This window comes from Cryptomeria japonica, chromosome 10 (assembly GCF_030272615.1).
Source record: "Cryptomeria japonica chromosome 10, Sugi_1.0, whole genome shotgun sequence".
Lineage (NCBI taxonomy): Eukaryota > Viridiplantae > Streptophyta > Pinopsida > Cupressales > Cupressaceae > Cryptomeria > Cryptomeria japonica.
Window position 1 is genome coordinate 142,704,016 of NC_081414.1, and position 18,834 is coordinate 142,722,849.

General features: G+C 37.3%; 2 protein-coding genes across 2 annotated transcripts; both read left to right on the forward strand.

The window, feature by feature from the left end:
• Positions 1 to 6,507: 6,507 nt before the first annotated feature.
• LOC131858821 (uncharacterized) lies at positions 6,508 to 7,340 on the forward strand. The gene is made up of 2 exons (XM_059212271.1): positions 6,508 to 6,904; positions 7,198 to 7,340. The coding sequence occupies exons 1-2, from the start codon at positions 6,508 to 6,510 to the stop codon at positions 7,338 to 7,340; spliced, it is 540 nt and encodes a 179-aa protein (XP_059068254.1).
• A 7,997-nt stretch (positions 7,341 to 15,337) lies between these two features.
• LOC131027138 (DNA repair protein RAD51 homolog 2-like) lies at positions 15,338 to 16,779 on the forward strand. Its single transcript, XM_057957129.1, has 2 exons — positions 15,338 to 15,542; positions 16,010 to 16,779. Exons 1-2 carry the CDS (start codon positions 15,338 to 15,340, stop codon positions 16,777 to 16,779), a joined length of 975 nt encoding a protein of 324 aa, XP_057813112.1.
• Positions 16,780 to 18,834: the final 2,055 nt, after the last annotated feature.

An 18,834-nucleotide genomic window follows, 5' to 3' on the forward strand; every position in this document is an offset into this window, starting at 1 on the left:
GTGCAATTTGGACAAGATGCATGGCATGGGTTTAATGTATAGTTGAACGTAATGAATGGATAACAATTATTGGATGAACTCTTCATATTACCTAAATTGTAATTCTAATGGATGAACTTCATTTGGTTACCTATATTTTAAACCTTGATAAATGAACTCCATCTTAATAGCTAAATTTTAACTAAAATGGATGAACTCATTTAGTTATTTACATTTTAACCTTAATAAATGAATTTCATCATATTAGCTGTATTTTAACTGCAATGGAAGATCTCATCGTGTTACCTAATTGAACTCTAATGGATGAACTTCATTAAGTTATCTATATTTTAACCCTAATGGATGAGCTTCAATATGCTATTTACATTTTAACCTAAATAAATGAACTTCATCTTATTAGCTATATTTTAACTATAATGGATGTAATCAATTGGTTATTTACATTTTAATCTTAATAAATGAACTTCATCATATTAGTTTTATTTTAACTATAATGGATGAACTCATTTGGTTATCTGCACTTTCAACCTTAATAAATGAACTTCATCTTCTTAGCAATATTTCAATTATAATGGATGAACTCATTTGGTTATGTATATTTTAACCTTAATATATGAACTTCATCATATTAGCTTATATTGTAACTAAAATGGATGGACTCATCAAGTTAGCCATATTGTAACCTTAATGAATGAATTTACATGTTGTCTATGTTTTAACTTTAATGGGTAAATTTCCTCATGTTAGCCTCATCTTCAACCTTAATGGAGGAACGCGTCCTATTACCTATTATTTTAATTTACTAAACAAATTATATCCATGTTTTAAGTAATAACATGTAATTAAGTTACCCTGCCTAACTGGATCAAATGTCGCGAGTTGTGTTAGATGTTAAGTTACGTAATCACGTTGGGAAACTCCTTAGGTTTTGTTTTGTCTTCTGCTGTGTTATCTAAACATATGATAACTCAATGTATCTTAATGTTGTGTCTTATTATAAAAAATAAATAAATAAAATATTGCACTCCTTGAGTGTGTTTTAGCCTAGCGGGGCATTACAGAACTCTCCACCCTTGTCTAATCTTTCACATTTTAATCTGTACCCACTTTCTTTTCCACCACTTTTTGAAATATCTTGAGTCTTTCAAATGCTTGTGATTTATCTTGCAGAAAGGTGACCCATGTCATTCTTGAGTAGTCATCAATGAAGATCATAAAGTATCTTTCACCGGCAAGAGCTCTTGTTCGAGTTGGACCACACAGATCTATATGCACAATTTCAAGTGGTCTTGAAGTGTTGTTCTCCTTTATCCTGAAGCTCACTTTTGTTTGCTTACCTTTTACACATTCATCACAAAATGTGTTTACCAGTTTGATGATGGGTGGAATATTCCTCATAGACGCCTTTTTGCTTACTGCAACTAAGTTATCAAAATTTGTGTGGCCTAATCTTTTGTACCACAACCAACTTTCATCTACTTGTCCTAACATACAATGGGGCTCATAGCATTCCTTCAGACTATAAACATTTCCATCGATTCTTTTTCCTTTTGCCACAACTTTACCGGTACTGTCTTTCTTTATCTGGAAACTAGTTGAATAAAAGGTGAATTTATAATTTTTGTAACACATCTGACTCACACTTAGCAGATTATACTTGAGGCCTTCCACACAATATACATCATGTGCCTTCAGTTTTCTATCAATGCTTAGAGTTCCTTTTTCCTTTATTTTGATGGAGAAATTGTCTCCAAACTTTACTGATCCACCATTCCAGTCTTCAAGTTTGATGAATTTCTTTTTGTCATCAGTCATATGGTTTGAACAACCACTATCTACCACCCATAGATTTTCCATTTTAGCATGCAAGGCCATTTGTACTAAGAGACTTGATTCTGCCTATTCCTTTTCTTTCTCAACCCAAACTGGTTTGATTTCCTTCTTGTCTGATGCTATATTGAGCTCAGGTTCAGTTATTGGACCTTGATCTAGATTTTCCTTCATTTGATTGATCTTCTTGTTTTTGCATAACTTTTCTATGTGTCCAAATTCTTGACAGTTATAGCATTTTACATTTCCATTAAAGGAAATATCCTAAAAATTATAGCATTTCTTACAATTAAAACTCTTATGACCATATCCATTGCACTGATAGCATACAACATTCATATCCCAAAGGGTATTAAATGGGTTTATTCTTTCATAATTCATAGAAGGCTTATTGTTTAATCTAAAGTCAACTATTCTGTGTCCAAATTTATGACAGCGGTAACAGTAACCATGAAAGTTTGAAACATACCAGTTAGGCTGTCTTGGTCCTGAATGAAACTGCCTCATGGAGGGTCCTCCCTTCATGGCCAATTCTGACATTTCTCTTTGGGTCTGCATTTTGGTGTAAGAAGTGTGGCCTCTAGTTCATTTCTGCATACCAGTTTGAGTGACGATTTCCAACAGCATCTGCATATGTCTTTTTGCCAGTATTCTTGCTTACAGTGAATGTCTTCTTTCCTTCAACTTTTATTAAGGAGGTGAACATTATTTCTTTGTTGGATTTATCTTTGTGGGTTGAACTTTGACCTTCTTCAAAGCCTAAGCCACTGGTGTCTTTGGATTGCTTTTGTTTTCTCAACATCTTATCTAAGGGCTTAGTGTTCCCTTCATACTTGCTCCTTATTTTTATTTTCTCCTTGATTTCTTCAAGTACCTTTCTGAGCTTTATTATTTCTGCTTCCAGCTTTTGATGCTCATTTTCTTTCTTTGTCAGATCAAAGGCTGTACCTTCACAAATCCTCTTAGTTTCTTCCAGCTGCATCTTTAAGTCAAATATGACTTGACCAGACTCTTCTAGAGATTGTTTCAAAAGTTCTTGTTCATCTACTACAACAAGATTAACCCTCTTGAGTTCTCTTCTTGTTTTACTCAATTCTTCAAGAGCACTGATAAGTTCTCTCTCCAAATCCACTTCAGCCTCAATATCCTCTTCTTCCTCATCTTCATGAGCTGGTCTATCAAGTGCCATGAAGAGATTGACTTTTTCGTTATTCTCATGGTCATCATCTTCTGATGCATTTTCATCATATGTTGTGTCATCCTCAAAGGTATATAAGCTATTACGGTTCCGGTAGCCTCTCCTTCCCTACCAATAGTCATTCCTTTCACTATCTTTGCCGACAAATCTTCTGAATGTTAGGATTCCCAAAGATACTAAGAGGGGTGGGGGGTGAATCAGTATCTAACTAGTTAATGGATTTTCTAAACTTACTAAATGAATTGCATGCCAAAGTAGTGTACCGGTAAACCAGAAATAATGCACTAAACAAGATTAGTAAACACAACATAGAAAGCATACCATAAAATAGTATTTTTAACGAGGAAACCCAGTGTGGGAAAAACCTCGGTGGGATTTGTGACCCACAATATTCAGTCACTAGCCAATAAGTGAATATTACAGATATAATAGGAGCCTGCACATGCAACAAGGCCAAATGCCTAAAGCTCACTACTTAAATACAAAAAGGGAAGTCTCATTGACTTACAAAAATAGATTATGTAAATACAATATCATGTACTGCTTCTGTGCAGCATCTGCTATGCTAGGTTCAGTACCAGTTTAAGCTCATACAACTTCCATGAACCTTATTCCAAAATCTGCCTTAATATTCGTATCTACCTATTACATTCCTTCCATGCATTTCTCGCTTTTTACAAATGATTTACAAGATCTCATACTTATATGAGTCCTAATACAATTCACCTTGTTGGCTTACAAAAATATTTTACAATTAAATACAAAATACAATAAACAAAATCCTCTCGGCCAGGGTGCCAGTAAACATCTTTGTTGTTGTCGTTGCTGGTGTCTATGCCTGTGCCAATGTTTGTGCCTGTGGTGGTGTATGTGCCTGTGCCATAGGATTGTAAGGTTTCCATCAATGAAAATACCTTCAATCACCTACAATTTCTCATTAGAGTGTACATTTGCCAACAATCTCCCCCTTTGGCATTGATGGCAACACTCATGGGAAAAAGCCAAAATTGTATCCAAAATGTGTTGACCAAAAGTATTACCAAAACTGTCAAAACTGTGTTCTCCCCCTGAGCAGATGATCTCTTTTGTCTTACTCCTTTTTCTCATCCTCTACTACTCCCCCTTTGGCATCAATGACAAAGGTTGTCATTCAATGTCAATTGAGTATAGTTCCTATCTTGATCCCTGCAACCGGTTGGTTACAATCTGATATAACTCTGCTAATGCAAAATTTAAGATGTTGTAGAATCTCTCACTATCCGTTAGTGCTTCTTCAGTCCTCTGGATTGTACCGGTGAGTATGTGCATTTTCTCTTCTGGTGTCTTAATTCCTGGAACAAGAGCCTCACAAATCTCTTTTGTCAAAGAGATGAGGATATCTAGTTTAGGACCTAGTCTACATTTCAATTCCTTTGCCTTAAACCTTAATCTCTATTTATCTTTTTCAAGTTTTTTAATTTTCTCTTCAAAGTCAGTAATTTCCTATTCTACTACCGATATGGACTTTGATGAACCTATTAAATTATCAGCAATGTCATTGATCTCCTTTTGAGCTCTGCTGATCTCTTTATCTATATCCTCTGTCAAAATGTTTGTCTTACATGTGTCTCTATACAATTTCTTGAAGTCCAAAATTGTCTTTCCTAGTGTCGGTAATAATGTATCTATATGTTCCTTAGTCTTCTTTACTGTCTCCTCAAGGAATTTTTCCTTCTCTTTATTCATTTTCTCTCTGAAATTCTCCTCATTGATTTGATCAATTGTTAGAAGATTGCCGATTATGTACTTAGACAATGTGTCTAATTGACCTAAAGAATCTTTATTCTCTATGTTACACCTGGGTGCAATCATCTTCAAAATTGGTATGGTGTCTGTTGAGACTCATTAAAATTGAGTCAAGTTTAGAGGCCCATTTCAAAATTTTGCTTTGCATTTCCAAATAAGTCAGTTTGAATGGCCTAGTTAACAAGGGGGTAAAATGGAGACAGTTGATTTTCAGAGGGTAAAGCTTGGGATTCATGTCCTACACCTTTCATTTGGCCTATTCAGTGATGTGCAACTTTCATAATTCAGTTTGGATAAGTTGAAAGTGCATTTTAGGCACAAATGCAGATTTTATTGAGTAGCCTACTTTGAGCAATTATATCTTTTGACCTGTTGATCGTCATGAAGAAATTAAAAGTGGATTGGATTATATGCATAAATGTGAGTTATCCTGCAAAATTTCAAGTCTTGACGAATCCATTTGCTCAGTTTTTGAAGCCAAGTCCGTTTGCAGTTTGTGTGTGTTGGCAAGTCCCTATTTCGACAGCTAGTCGGAGCCCTATTTCGCATAAGTGTAAAAGTTGCCTCAGTAAGTGCTATGATAGAATGTTTTTTCCAGGTTAATGTTGGTATAAATGATGAGCTATGTTTCAAATTTCAAGCCTCTGCCAATCCGTTTGATCGGTTTTCAAAAGGGTTCATTTAGCCATTGTTTTCAGTTATCCGTACTTTTGTTGTCGCATCACTTAATGTAGCCATTTTTGTGGTCGCACCATTTGCATCCTGTCAGTCTTGTGATTAAACTGAGATTTCTAAGTTTTAGTATGTACTTCAAGGTACCTATGTTTCAAATTTGAGGGCCTACGGAGGTCGTTTGGTATTTTTGAGAGAGGCATCATGTGTTGCCAGAACATTGACTTCATCAGGTCCGCAGTGTCAACAAAGCCAGTTGGTCATTTTTGCCGATTAATATTTCTTCACTCAGGACTCATCTTGAGAAACCGTTTGGTAGATTTCATGTTTGCATATAAGAGTACACGCGTGTCAGATGGCGAGCTCCAAAAAGGTGTTTTGACAGGTTTGAAAAATACATCTTCGCGATTAAATGTGAAAACGTGGCGCAAGTGCCTGGAAGTCGTAGAATGCGGATTAATGATCCGAAAATGATGCCGATCATTTCCAGAGGTATGTTTGAGGTTCCTGAAGCTTTTCAAAGGTCAGTTGTATGAAAACGAATTTTTTTTTAGTCGGACACACTTTGGGGCCCGACCTGGCTTGACTGCAATTCGCCAGTTGAACAGTGAGAGAGCAGAGAAAGTTCAAAACCAAGTGCAAATCGGAAATCTGTAAGGTGGGCAAACTAAAGCATGTTGTTCAAGTTTTCAATTGGATAAATAATCAAAGAAATTATAGTGCTCAAAATGACATATATAATATGCTTATTAGGTTGTGTGTAAGACATAATATAACTGATCAAGCATGTGGCTTCTGTTTAAAATGAAAAAATGGAGGTGCAAACCACATGTGGAAACATATAATGCTTTAATCAGTGTTCATGGTCGAGTAGGAAAATGGCAGTGGGCTATGAGTATCTTTGGTGACATGCTATGAGCTACTGTTGCAAGATTGGAATACAACAAATAAAATTGTGAAAGAGATGGAACCTTCATGGACTTTTGAATCATCTTCTACAGACTCTTGGGAAATGTGGAAAAATGGAAGAAATGATGAAGATGTTCTACAAGCTTGAACAAGCTAGCATAGAATCAACGTTACAAAATTACAATATTTTACTAGATAGTCTTTCAGCAACTGGAAAGTGTAGGAAATGTATGGAGATTCTTAGTTGGTTGGGAAGTTCGAGTGTACAACCTCAAGTCAACATGTACAAGAAGGTTCTCAAATGCTTGGAGAATGAGGGAAATGATAAGTACATTGTTCTTGTTCAAGAGAAAATTGAGAAAATGGAAAATACAGAGTTTGCATGTGTTAAAGCAAAAGACGTGGCATGTGAAATACTGAAAAAAGTTTTCACAAATGCATTGCCAGAGGTGCTAAGTCCTCCCCTCATGGGCTATGATAGCCTCCTTGCAGATATCATGGAAAATTCATGCAAATAAAACATTTTAGTCAACTGCAAAGGATTAAAGGAGGATGGTGTGTGGCGTGGTTTTTGAAGGAAGCTTCAAACAATTTTAAAAAATGAATGCAACTCCTCCCTCACGTGCTCTCCCTCTGGTAGCAATAGTAGTAACTCAAATTAGCGAAATCGCATGCCCACCTTGCCGCACCATTCTTTCAGTCACGAAGAATCACATCATGAATGAGCCATCACATGGCCATTTTCAAGCACACTTAATTGGTTTAAGATAATGCTTTATGTGGAGGTATTCCTTTTGGTGCAGTGACAGAAGTGGTTGCTCCAACTGGAAGTGGTAAAACACAATTCTGTCTCATGCTTTCAGTGTTAGCAGCACTACCAGAGAATCATGGAGGACTTAATGGAAATGTTGTCTATATTGACACAGAACACAAATTTAACTCATGAAGGATGATAGAAATTGCGAAGTCCAGGTTTCCAGATATCTTTCACAAAGAAGGGATGTTGCAGGATCTTGTTGCTCGAGTGTTGGTTTTGCAGATTTCATCACTAACTGAGTTGGCAGAAAGCTTGCGGCAACTAGAAGTATTAGTCACTCAACATTGTATAAAGTTGGCGATTATTTACAGTATGGCTGCGCTGATTTCAAGTGAACAGGGGCAGGAATAGACTTCTTCAAAACGTGATGCAATAGGTAGTCAGGCATCCATTTTAAAATCTCTTGCAGAGGTTTCAAGGATACATGTTGTGGTAACTAACCAAGTAAGATTGCAAAATGCACAAGATGATAAGAGTTTTATTTTCCCATTTGAAGCAGCTAAGAAGAAGAGTGATCACATTATAACATCCAAAAGCTTTGAGGCACACCTAACTGCAGTTTTAGGAACAAATTGGGCTCATGATGTGAACATCCGCCTCATTCTTGACTCTTATGCAGTGCTGCCACAGTCTCCCATGCATACCAGAAGTCTCGCAACACTAAAATTCCATACTAAAAAAATGTTGAAAAGTGCAAGCACAAGCAATTTTAGTTGGAAGGCGTTGAAAGGCCATTAACATTCTTCAACATTCTTCCTAGTTGTGGCGTGGTTGGCGTGGTGTTTGGAGGCCACTAAAATTTCAGGCAAACACCAAAGGTGCCATTAAAACTCAAGAGCAAAGCTTCAAAATGCAGTTTCCAGGCAAAGTCTTTTATACCACATTAACTAGGAAATGGTCTATTTTGGTGTTTATATGCAAAATCACACACATCTATAATGTCAAAGCCATCTGGGATTTTGACGGACGGTGCCGATGGGCACCCAAGGTGGGCCCACATGCGGGCATGGATCCTGAGGTGATGGAGGAGGTGACTGAGTGATGACCAGGTGGACCCCATGTAGGAATGCTTCCCAAGGAAAACAAGTGAATTTTTCGGAGAAGGGTCGGATTAACCAGTGAGCAGGTTGTAGAGGATCCGATGAAGCGCATGATTTTGGAGCTCGAAGATGCCCGCCAGTTAAACCCTGTGAAATAGCGAAAAGAGGTAAAGACCCTACAAGTTCGAAATGATCGGACGGCTCACGCGACTTCGCAAAGGAAAGTTGCTCGCTAGTTAAGGTCCACAAAACAATGAAAAGCATCTCTGAAAAATGCAACATGGTAAAAGTCGAGCAAGTTTGGAGCAGATCGATAGCCTGCATGGTTTCGTGAGGTGAATATGCATGAAACATACCATCTGCGAAATGGTGAAAGCCAGGTGGCGATGACGTGGTAGGTCCAGGTGGTCATCTAGCAGGCGGGCCCCGGTGAGGTGGCCGACAAGCAAGCGAACACGTGGTGGAGTGATGAGGTGTCATCCCAGGTGGCGCCTAGTAGACCCCATCAACCAATCAAAGGCCACCACATGGCAAGGTGTCAGGTGAAAAAGGAGGCAAAAATTAAAATTAAAGTCATGTTTATTATATAGTGCAAACTATATTAAAAATTCAAAAATTTAAATGATGTGCACATGTTGAGGATTAATTCGCCTAGGGCTCATTTTGTGGCCAAAATATGAAGTATTATATGTTTCCAGAAAGCTCTCGAAATGAGGAATCTTGTTGGGCAGTTAATTTTGACAAATGTGGGATATTTCAAGAGCAGTTTCCATGGGGGTGAAATTCAGTTAGAGAGGAGATACTTGGCAATTTCAGTTGCAGATTTGATTTTCTTCCCTCTCCTTCTTATTCCCAATTCTTCTTAGTTGTAAGGGTTCCAGAATTCTGTGAGAAGTGCTCCAGTGTTCATGGCTTCCATTTTCTGAATTTCTTGACCCAAACTTGTAAAGTTCTATGGATCTATTCAGGGTATAGAGGCTACATTATAGGATGACAGATTGTTTTCTAAGTTGCACGTCTTACTTGTGTCAAGCATAAGTAAATTTCCCATGATATTGTCTCTATGCATATATTTCATTGTTATGAATTGAATCCTCAAGGAGGCTTATAATTTGTCATCTCACAGAGATTGTATGGTTGTTTGTAGGCATTCTTCAATGAAGAGTTTAAATTCTATAATCAGTCATAAACAATGGAATGTGTCCCAGATCTGATAATTTTGTGAATGGATTGAGTAATGCATTAGTATAAGGTATTAGTGCAGGGATATTTTGAAAGGAGAACAAATTTACAGCTGTGATTGGCATTTTGTAATTCTGTGTGTGACTATGTTGCCCAATGAACAAGGCACTAGTCTTTGACAGATTTGGGGATGGTATCAGATATACAAAAAGAAAATCTAATTTCCCTTTATGTTTAGGGGTTAATATTCTATCCTTCCAAAGCTCTATTTCACCTATTATTTGTATAAGATCCAGCCCATCTGTACGTGTTACTTAATTTGGTGAGCTTGTGGAATGGTTTGTCTGCTCATTATTGATGCAGTCTTATGTTTGTGATAGTTGTATTCAATGCATCAAAAGGGTGTCCCCCCCAGGTCTAGCAGAACCTGAAGTGCAGGAGGATCATTAGCATCCTATGTTATGTTGTCCATGCCCTGAAGTGTTTCATTGATTAAGATTGGCTAGCTCATAGATAGATTTGTAGGTGTTCTTGGGTTATCACTTTTGGTGAACAACAAAAATGGCGACTCTGCTTGGGAATTAATGGATTTGAATGTTTGATTTATGAGGTCAGAAGTTGAATGTATCCTTGTTCTATCAATTTCATATCTAGCCAGTCTGTCCATTGTGTATGCACAAAGTATGAAAGTGAATTTATGAGTTAGAAAGTGTTCCTTGTTCTAGATCTGCAAGTATCCATGAGTTTCATGTTATATTTTATGAAAGGTAACAGTAAATTGTATTTGTTCAAAGTTGTAAGAAGCTCTTGCAGCTGTATACGAACTTTTCCCCAATTCCTTATTGGGTGGCGACTCTGTGGTTTATACCAGTGTTAAATAGCCTGGAAGAGTGTTGATTACAGCAAGATTAAAAGAGAAATAGAGAATTAAACAAATGTTGAATGGCATTCTGTTGTTCAAAATATCCTCTATGCAAGAGGTGGCGACTTTGATGTAAAAGACCGTGCTAAAAGTGAAGTAAATCTCTAGATCTACAAGTCTTATAGCTACAAATCTACAGGTATTTTTAGAGGTTTTAAAATGCAAGACATCTCTTCTGAAAGTTTGAATGTATAATGTTGTTTTCCGATTTAGTGAACAACACTAGTCTAGAGGGAAAGAAGAATCACAAAAATTAATTTGCATATCTATGTTGCTGAAATATCCAGTGTCTATGATCTTCCATAGTATGCAAATTTAGGAGGAGCTTTGTGTCAAGCAATGTTGTGAAATAGTTTCAGTATAAGGATACTTGCTTGAAGTTTTTATCCAAAGTTATATAATCATTTGTGGGAGTAGGAAAAATGAGCAGTGAAGTTTTTCAACCTTGTGTATTTCCACATAGAGCTATGCCTGGTGAAGTGTCACAACGGTATAATAGGAGAAGTTTCATCATGAACCATTATGCTGCTCTAAATTTCAGAGATATTCCAGGTTACCCAAATCCCATACCCACAGAAATTAGAAAGTATTTGCCCATATTCAGTGGGAAGAAATCAGAATCAACATGTCAACACGTGAAAAGAGTTTCAGATTTGATAGGAGAGTTTGAAATTTGCCAAGAAGGTGTATGCATGAAATTGTTTGTTCAGTCATTGAAAGAGGATGCAAGGGATTGGTTCTCTTTTTTGCTAGTGAATTCTATTACCTCATGGGAAGAATTGGTTTTAGATTTCATGGATCAATTCGATGAGAAGGTGAGTTATTATGACTTGTTGAAAGAATTCACTTATATACAAATCAGGGAAGATGAATTGGTACCAACATTTAATATTAGATTTTTGCAAGCTTTGTCCAAAATTTCCAGAAAGTATAAACTTGATGATAAAGTATGTCTGGATGTTTATATGAGTGCATTTGATGAAAAGATGTGCTTCTTATTGAGAAACAAAGAACCCAAGACTTTGCATGAAGCTTTTAACACAACTAGGGATATGGAAAATAACTTGAAGTTTGGAAACTCGAAGAGATTTGTGTCTGTTGTAGTTTCTTATCAAAGCACCTTCAATGGTGAAATACCATGTGAGACTCAGCAAATCATTCTGTGTCTAGGTGCATCAAGCTTTGCAGTTCCAAATGGTTTTGTTGATGCATGTGTTTCAGATTTAAATGAGAGTCAAGAACCTCTGTTGTTAATGTCGGTTGTCTCTCACAGTAAGGATGGAATGATCAGTGGGAAGTGTTGTGAAAATGTTGATACAGAGATAGATATATACAAGGGATATGTACCATTTGATTTGTATGCTAGTTATGCTGATTATGTGACTGCCAATTACCAAGTGAGTCATGCATCTCTCAAGGTTAGTGATGATGAAAACAATGATGGTGATTACCATCAATCTTTACATGCTGCTGATGTATTTGATGTTGAAATACCAAATACAGAGGGATTACTAAGTGTTGCTATTTGTGCAAGTGAAAATGTGCCATATGATGAAAATCAGAATTGTTTGGTGCAAACAATAGTTGATCCTCACTTAGATATTGATAATCTCAATTGTGTTGAGGATGAAGTAAATCTATTTTCAGATTTCACTTCAGATTTCACTTCTCCTAATCATGTTGATAATCTTTCTATTATGAAAGTTATGCACAAAGTAAATTCAGAAAATTGTGATGGTATGCGTGATTGCAATGAAGATATAGCACACATGGATGGAGAAAATTTTATGGAATCTCACATAGAATAGCAAAGTGTAATACAATTCCAGAAGATTGTAGAACTTAGGAAAACTCTTGAAGCTATGGATAAGAAGGTTCAGATATGGGAGAGCCTTTGAGCTATTGATGAAGACCTTCTACAATATAGTGAAGAGGATTCTTCGGAAAAGGACTGTGAATTGAATGCTTGTATACTTGATGAACAACATGCTGATCTAATAGATGGTTTTATGACATAAAATTTTAGTGGACATGCTAAAAACTCATCTGATGAAGTAAATGCCAACGATGTTCATTTTCATTCTTTGGCTAATGACGAGTGTTCTATTGGTGGAGAAGATCAATTGTGGCAAGATAAGCATGATTATCTTGATTTTCAGAATGATGGTCAAATGATGAAATCTTATGAATGTGAAACATGGAACACTAAGGATTGTTCCAGCCAAGTTTCAATTTCTTCTTTGTCTGATGAAGATGATTATGATGATCGAATGGATGGTGTGTTTAGTAATTTTACTAATGCTTTATTCAATGCTGATATAGATACAGACCAGCCACTTCAGTGTCATAATGTTTATAAGGGGATTCTTCATTTTGTTTCTAACCCTTTGTATGAAGAAATAATTGATCAGCCAAATGTTGTAAATGATGAACCAGTCCATAATACTGATGAAATTCCGAACAGCAATAGCATGGGTTGTAAAAAATTGTTTCATGATGAAGGTAAGAAGCATGGGTTATGTGATGATCATTTAAAACCACAAATGAAAGTGTTTCAGGTGGATGTAAGCCTGAAAGAGAAAGAGTTAGTTGAGGATTTGCTTTAGCTAGAGGTATGCATTCTTTTCCATGAATGGGATGTTGAGAAGGCAAAGGTTTTCAATTTGATAAACAAGGATAGTATGGGGTGTGATCAGCATAGTGAAGTGTCACGTCCAGATTGTAACATGTATGTTCCTTGTTTGCATCAGTTGATTAGTAATGCCCCTCATTCTATGAATTTAAATGGTAATAAGGCATGTGCTGATAGGAATTGCAATGTTGAAAATGAGTGTTTTATTTTTCAAGTTCAGCATGATGATGTCCTTGCAAATGATAGAGTTGAGTGGGATAGTGAAGTGTATGGCAGCTTGTGGGAAAGCCTTTATGGTGAGTTGTCTCATGGTTTTATTTTTGTTGAAGTAGTGTGTGATCACAAAGTTCAAAATCAGACCAAAGGTATGCACACTAGCTATTTCAATAATGAGACAAAAGAGGTGGATTATAAAAGTTATGCTCAGTTGTTATTGAAAGGTGCCTTTGTTTGGATCATAACATCAGGTGATGAGAATCAGATTTTTGATAGAGGTAAATGCTAAGATTGTTTGAGTAGCTTATGATTCAATTTTAAGCATGTTTGTATATTTTTTGTAGTTGCTTTGCTTCAGTTTCGTGGTTTTCAATAAAGTGCCCTGCTGTTTGGGTAGAATAAGGAAGCCCTGTTTTTGAGATGAGAAGAAATGAGAAATGGTCCGTTTTTGGGTGGTCTGCTTAACCATTGATTCTATGTTCTTGTGTTGATATAGCAATCAACCATCCCTAGTCAGAGCCACTATTGGGACTCATTAAAATTGAGTCAAGTTTAGAGGCCCATTTCAAAATTTTGCTTTGCATTTCCAAATAAGTCAGTTTGAATGGCCTAGTTAGCAAGGGGGTAAAATGGAGCTAGTTGATTTTCAGAGGGTAAGGCTCAGGATTCATGTCCTACACCTTTCATTTGGCCTATTCAGTGATGTGAAACTCTTAGAATTCAGTTTGGATAAGTTTATGAGGTACCCATTTCGAGGGGTGAGTTGAAAGTGCATTTTAGGCACAAATGCAGATTTTATTGAGTAGCCTACTTTGAGCAATTATATCTTTTGCCCTGTTGATAGTCATGAAGAAATTAAAAGTGGATTGGATTCTATGCATAAATTTGAGTTAGCCTAAAAAATTTGAAGTCTTGACGAATCCATTTGCTCAGTTTTTGAAGCCAAGTCCGTTTGCAATTTGTGTGTGTTGGCAAGTCCCTGTTTCGCATAAGTATAAAAGTTGCCTCAGTAAGTGCTATGACAAAATGTTTGTTCCAGGTTAATGTTGGTATAAATGATGAGCTATGTTTTAAATTTCAAGCCTCTGCCAATCCGTTTGATCGGTTTTCAAAAGGGTTCATTTAGCCATCGTTTTCAGTTATCCTTACTTTTGTTGCCGCATCAGTTAATGTAGCCATTTTTGTGGGCACAGCATTTGCATCCTATCAGTCTTGTGATCGAACCGAGATTTCTAAGTTTTAGTATGTACTTCAAGGTACCTATGTTTCAAATTTGAGGGCCTATAGAGGTCATTTGGTATTTTTGAGAAAGGCATCATGTGTTGCCAGAACATTGACTTCATCAGGTCCGCAATGTCAACAAAGCCAGTTGGTCATTTTTGCCAATTAATATTTCTTCACTCGGAACTCATCTTGAGAAACTATTTGGTAGATTTCATGCTTGCATATTAGAGTACATGCCTATCAGATGGCATGCTTTAGAAAGGTGTTTTGACAGGTTTGAAAAATATATCTTCGCGATTAAATGCGAAAATGTGGCGCAAGTGCCTGAAAGTCGTAGAATGCAGATTAATGATCCGAAAATGATGCTGATCATTTCCAGAGGTATGTTTGAGGTTCCTAAAGCTTTTCAAAGGTCAGTTGTATGAAAACAAATTTTTTTTAGTCGGACCCACTTTGGGGCCTGACCTGGCTTGACTACAATTCGCCAGTTGAACAGTGAGAGAGCAGAGAAAATTCAAAACCAAGTGCAAATTGGAAATCTATAAGATGGGTGAACTAAAGCATGTTGTTTGGGTTTTCAATTGGATAAAGAATCAAAGAAATTATAGTGCTCGAAATGACATATATAATATGCTTATTAGGTTGTGTGTAATACATAATATAACTGATCAAGCATGTGGCTTCTGTATGAAATGAAAAAATGGAGGTGCAAACCAGATGTGGAAACATATAATGCTTTAATCAGTGTTCATGGTTGAGCAAGAAAATGGCAGTGGGCTATGAGTATCTTTGGTGACATGCTATGAGCTGTTGTTGCGAGATTGGAATACAACAAATAAAATTGTGAAAGAGATGGAACCTTCATGGACTTTTGAATCATCTTCTACGGACTCTTGGGAAATGTGGAAAAATGGAAGAAATGATGAAGATGTTCTACAAGCTTGAACAAGATGGCATAGAATCAACGTTAGAAACTTATAGTATTCTACTAGATAGTCTTTCAGCAGCCGAAAAATGTAGGAAATGTATGGAGATTCTTAGTTGGTTGGGAAGTTCGAGTGTACAACCTCAAGTCAACATGTACAAGAAGGTTCTCAAATGCTTGGAGAATGAGGGCAATGATAATTACATTGTTCTTGTCTGAGAGAAAATTGAGAAAATTCAAAATACAGAGCTTGCATGTGTTAAAGCAAAAGACATGGCATGTGAAATACTGAAAAAAATTTTCACAAATGCATTGCCAGAGGTGCTACGTCCTCCCCTCATGGGCTATGATAGCCTCCTTGCAAATATCGTGGAAAATTCATGCAAATAAAACATTTTAGTCAACTGCAAAGGATTAAAGGAGGATGGTGTGTGGCGTGGTTTTTGAAGGAAGCTTCAGACAATTTTAATAAATGAATGCAGCTCCTCCCTCGCGTGCTCTCCCTCTTGTAGCAACAACAGTAACTCAAATTAGTGAACTCGCATGCCCACCTTGTTGCACTGTTCTTTCAGTCATGAAGAATCACATCATGAATGAGCCATCACATGGCCATTTTCAAACACACTTAATTGGTTTAAGATAATGCTTAATGTGGAGGTATTCCTTTTGGTGCAGTGACAGAAGTGGTTGCTCCAACGGGAAGTTGTAAAACACAATTATGTCTCATGCTTTCAATGTTAGCAGCACTGCCAGAGAGTCATGGAGGACTTAATGGAAATGTTGTCTATATTGACATAGAACACAAATTTAACTTAGGAACGATGATAGAAATTATGAAGTCCAGGTTTCCAGATATCTTTCACAAAGAAGGGATGTTGCGGGATCTTGCTGCTCGAGTGTTGGTTTTGCAAATTTCATCAGTAACTGAGTTGGCAGAAAGCTTGTGGCAACTAGAAGTATCAGTCACTCAACATTGTATAAAGTTGGTGATTATTGACAGTATGGCTATGCTAATTTCAAGTGAACAGGGGCAGGAACAAACTTCTTCAAAACATGATGCAATAGGTAGTCAGGCATCCATTTTAAAAGCTCTTGCAGAGGTTTCAAGGATACCTATTGTGGTAACTAACCAAGTAAGATTGCAAAATCCACAAGATGATAAGAGTTTTATTTTCCCATTTGAAGCATCTAAGAAGAAGAGTGATCACATTATAACACCCAAAAGATTTGAGGCACACCTAACTACAGTTTTAGGAACAAATTGGGCTCATGTTGTGAAGATCCGCCTCATTCTTGACTCTTATGCAGTGCTGCCACAGTCTCCCATGCATACCAGAAGTCTCGCAACACTAAAATTCCATACTAAAAAAATGTTGAAAAGTGCAAGCACAAGCAATTTCAGTTGGAAGGCATTGAAAGGACATTAACATTCTTCAACATTCTTCCCAGTTGTGGCATGGTTGGCGTGGTCTTTGGAGGCAACTAAAATTTCAGGCAAACACTAAAGGCGCCATTAAAACTCAAGAGGAAAGCTTCAAAATGTAGTTTCCAAGCAAAGTCTTTTATCCTACATTGACTGGGAAATGGTCTATTTTGGTGTTTATATGCAAAATCACACACATCTATAATGTCAAAGCCATCTAGGCTTTTAACTGACGGTGCCGATGGGTGCCCAAGATGGGCCCACGCTTGGGCATGGATCTAGAGGTGATAGAGGAGGTGACTAAGTGGTGACCAAGTGGACCCCACGTAAGCACGCTTCCCGAGGCAAATAGGTGAATTTTGCAGAGAAGGGTCGGCTTAACCAGTGAGCAGGTTATAGAGGATCCGACGAAGCGCATGATTTCAGAGCCTGAAGATGCTCGCTAGTTAAACCCTACGAAATAGCAAAAAGAGGTAAAGACCCTTCAGGTTCGAGATGATCGGATAGCTCACGCGACTTTGCGAAGGAAAGTTGCTCGCCGCTTAAGGTCCGCCAAACAACGAAAAGCATCTCCGAAGATGCAACATGGTAAAGGTCGAGCACGTTTGGAGCAGATCAACGACCTGTGCGGTTTCGTGAGGTGAAGATGCACGAAACATACCATCTGTGAAATGGCCAAAGCCAGGTGGTGATGACGTGGTAGGTCCAGTTGGTCATCCAATAGGTGGGCCCCAGTGGGGTGGCCAACAAGAAAGTGGACATGTGGCGGAGTGATGAGGTGTCATTCCAGGTGGCACCTAGTAGATCCCATCGACCAATCAGAGGCTACCACATGGCAAGGCGTCAGGCCAAAAAGGAGGCAAAAATTAAAATTAAAATCATGTTTGTTAGATAGTGCAGACTATATTAAAAACTCAAAAATTTAAATGATGTGCACATGTTGAGGATTAATTCGCCCAGGGCTCATTTTTTGGCCAAAATATGAAGTATTATATGTTTCCAGAAAGCTCTTGGAATGAGGAATCCGGTCAAGTAGTTAATTTTGACAAATGTTTGATATTTCGAGAGAAGTTTACATGGGGGTGAAATTCAGTTAGAGAGGAGATACTTGGCAATTTCAGTTGCAGATTTGATTTTCTTCCCTCTCCTTCTTATTCCAGATTCTTCTCAGTTGTAAGGGTTCCAGAATTCTATGAGAAGTGCTCCAGTGTTCATGGCTTCCATTTTCTGAATTTCTTGACCCAAACTTGTAAAGTTCTATGGATCTGTTCAGGGTATAGAGGCTACATTACAGGATGACAAATTATTTTCTAAGTTGCAGGTCTTACTTGTGTCAGGCATGAGTAAATTTCCCATGATATTGTCTCTCTGCATATATTTCATTGTTATGAATTGAATCCTCAAGGAGGCTTATAATTTGTCATCTCATGGAGATTATGATTGTTTGTAGGCATTCTTCAATGAAGAGTTTAAATTCTATAATCAGTCATAAACAATGGAATGTGTCCTAGATCTGATAATTTTGTGAATGGATTGAGTAATGCATTAGTATAAGGTATTAGTGCAGGGATATTTTGAAAGGAGAACAAATTTGCAGCTGTGATTGGCATTTTGTAATTTTGTGTGTGACTCTGTTGCCCAATGAACAAGGCACTGGTGTTTGACAGATTTGGGGATGGTATCAGATATACATTTTAAAAGAAAATATAATTTCCCTTTATGTTTAGAGGTTAATATTCTATCCTTCCAAAGCTCTATTTCACCTATTATTTGTATAAGATCCAGCCCATCTGTACATGTTACTTTATTTGGTGAGCTTGTGGAATGGTTTGTCTGCTCATTGTTGATGCAGTCTTATGTTTGTGATTGTTGTATTCAATGCATCAAAAGGGTGTCCCCCCCTAGGTCTAGCAGAACCTGAAGTGTAGGAGGATCATTAGGATCCTATGTTATGTTGTCCAAGAACTGAAGTGTTTCATTGACTGAGATTGGCTATCTCATAGATAGATTTGCAGGTGTTCTTGGGTTATCACTTTTGGTGAACAACAGTGTCATCAAT

What these genes read in the sequence shown, in the direction of transcription:
- LOC131858821 (XM_059212271.1), top strand. Translation starts at nt 6,508, where the DNA reads ATGGAAGAAATGATGAAGATGTTCTACAAGCTTGAACAAGCTAGCATA. An exon ending in AGATATCATGGAAAATTCAT is followed by an intron (nt 6,905 to 7,197) that starts GCAAATAAAACA and finishes CTTTTGGTGCAG; the next exon opens with TGACAGAAGTGGTTGCTCCA.
- LOC131027138 (XM_057957129.1), top strand. Translation starts at nt 15,338, where the DNA reads ATGGAAGAAATGATGAAGATGTTCTACAAGCTTGAACAAGATGGCATA. An exon ending in CAAATGCTTGGAGAATGAGG is followed by an intron (nt 15,543 to 16,009) that starts GCAATGATAATT and finishes CTTAATGTGGAG; the next exon opens with GTATTCCTTTTGGTGCAGTG.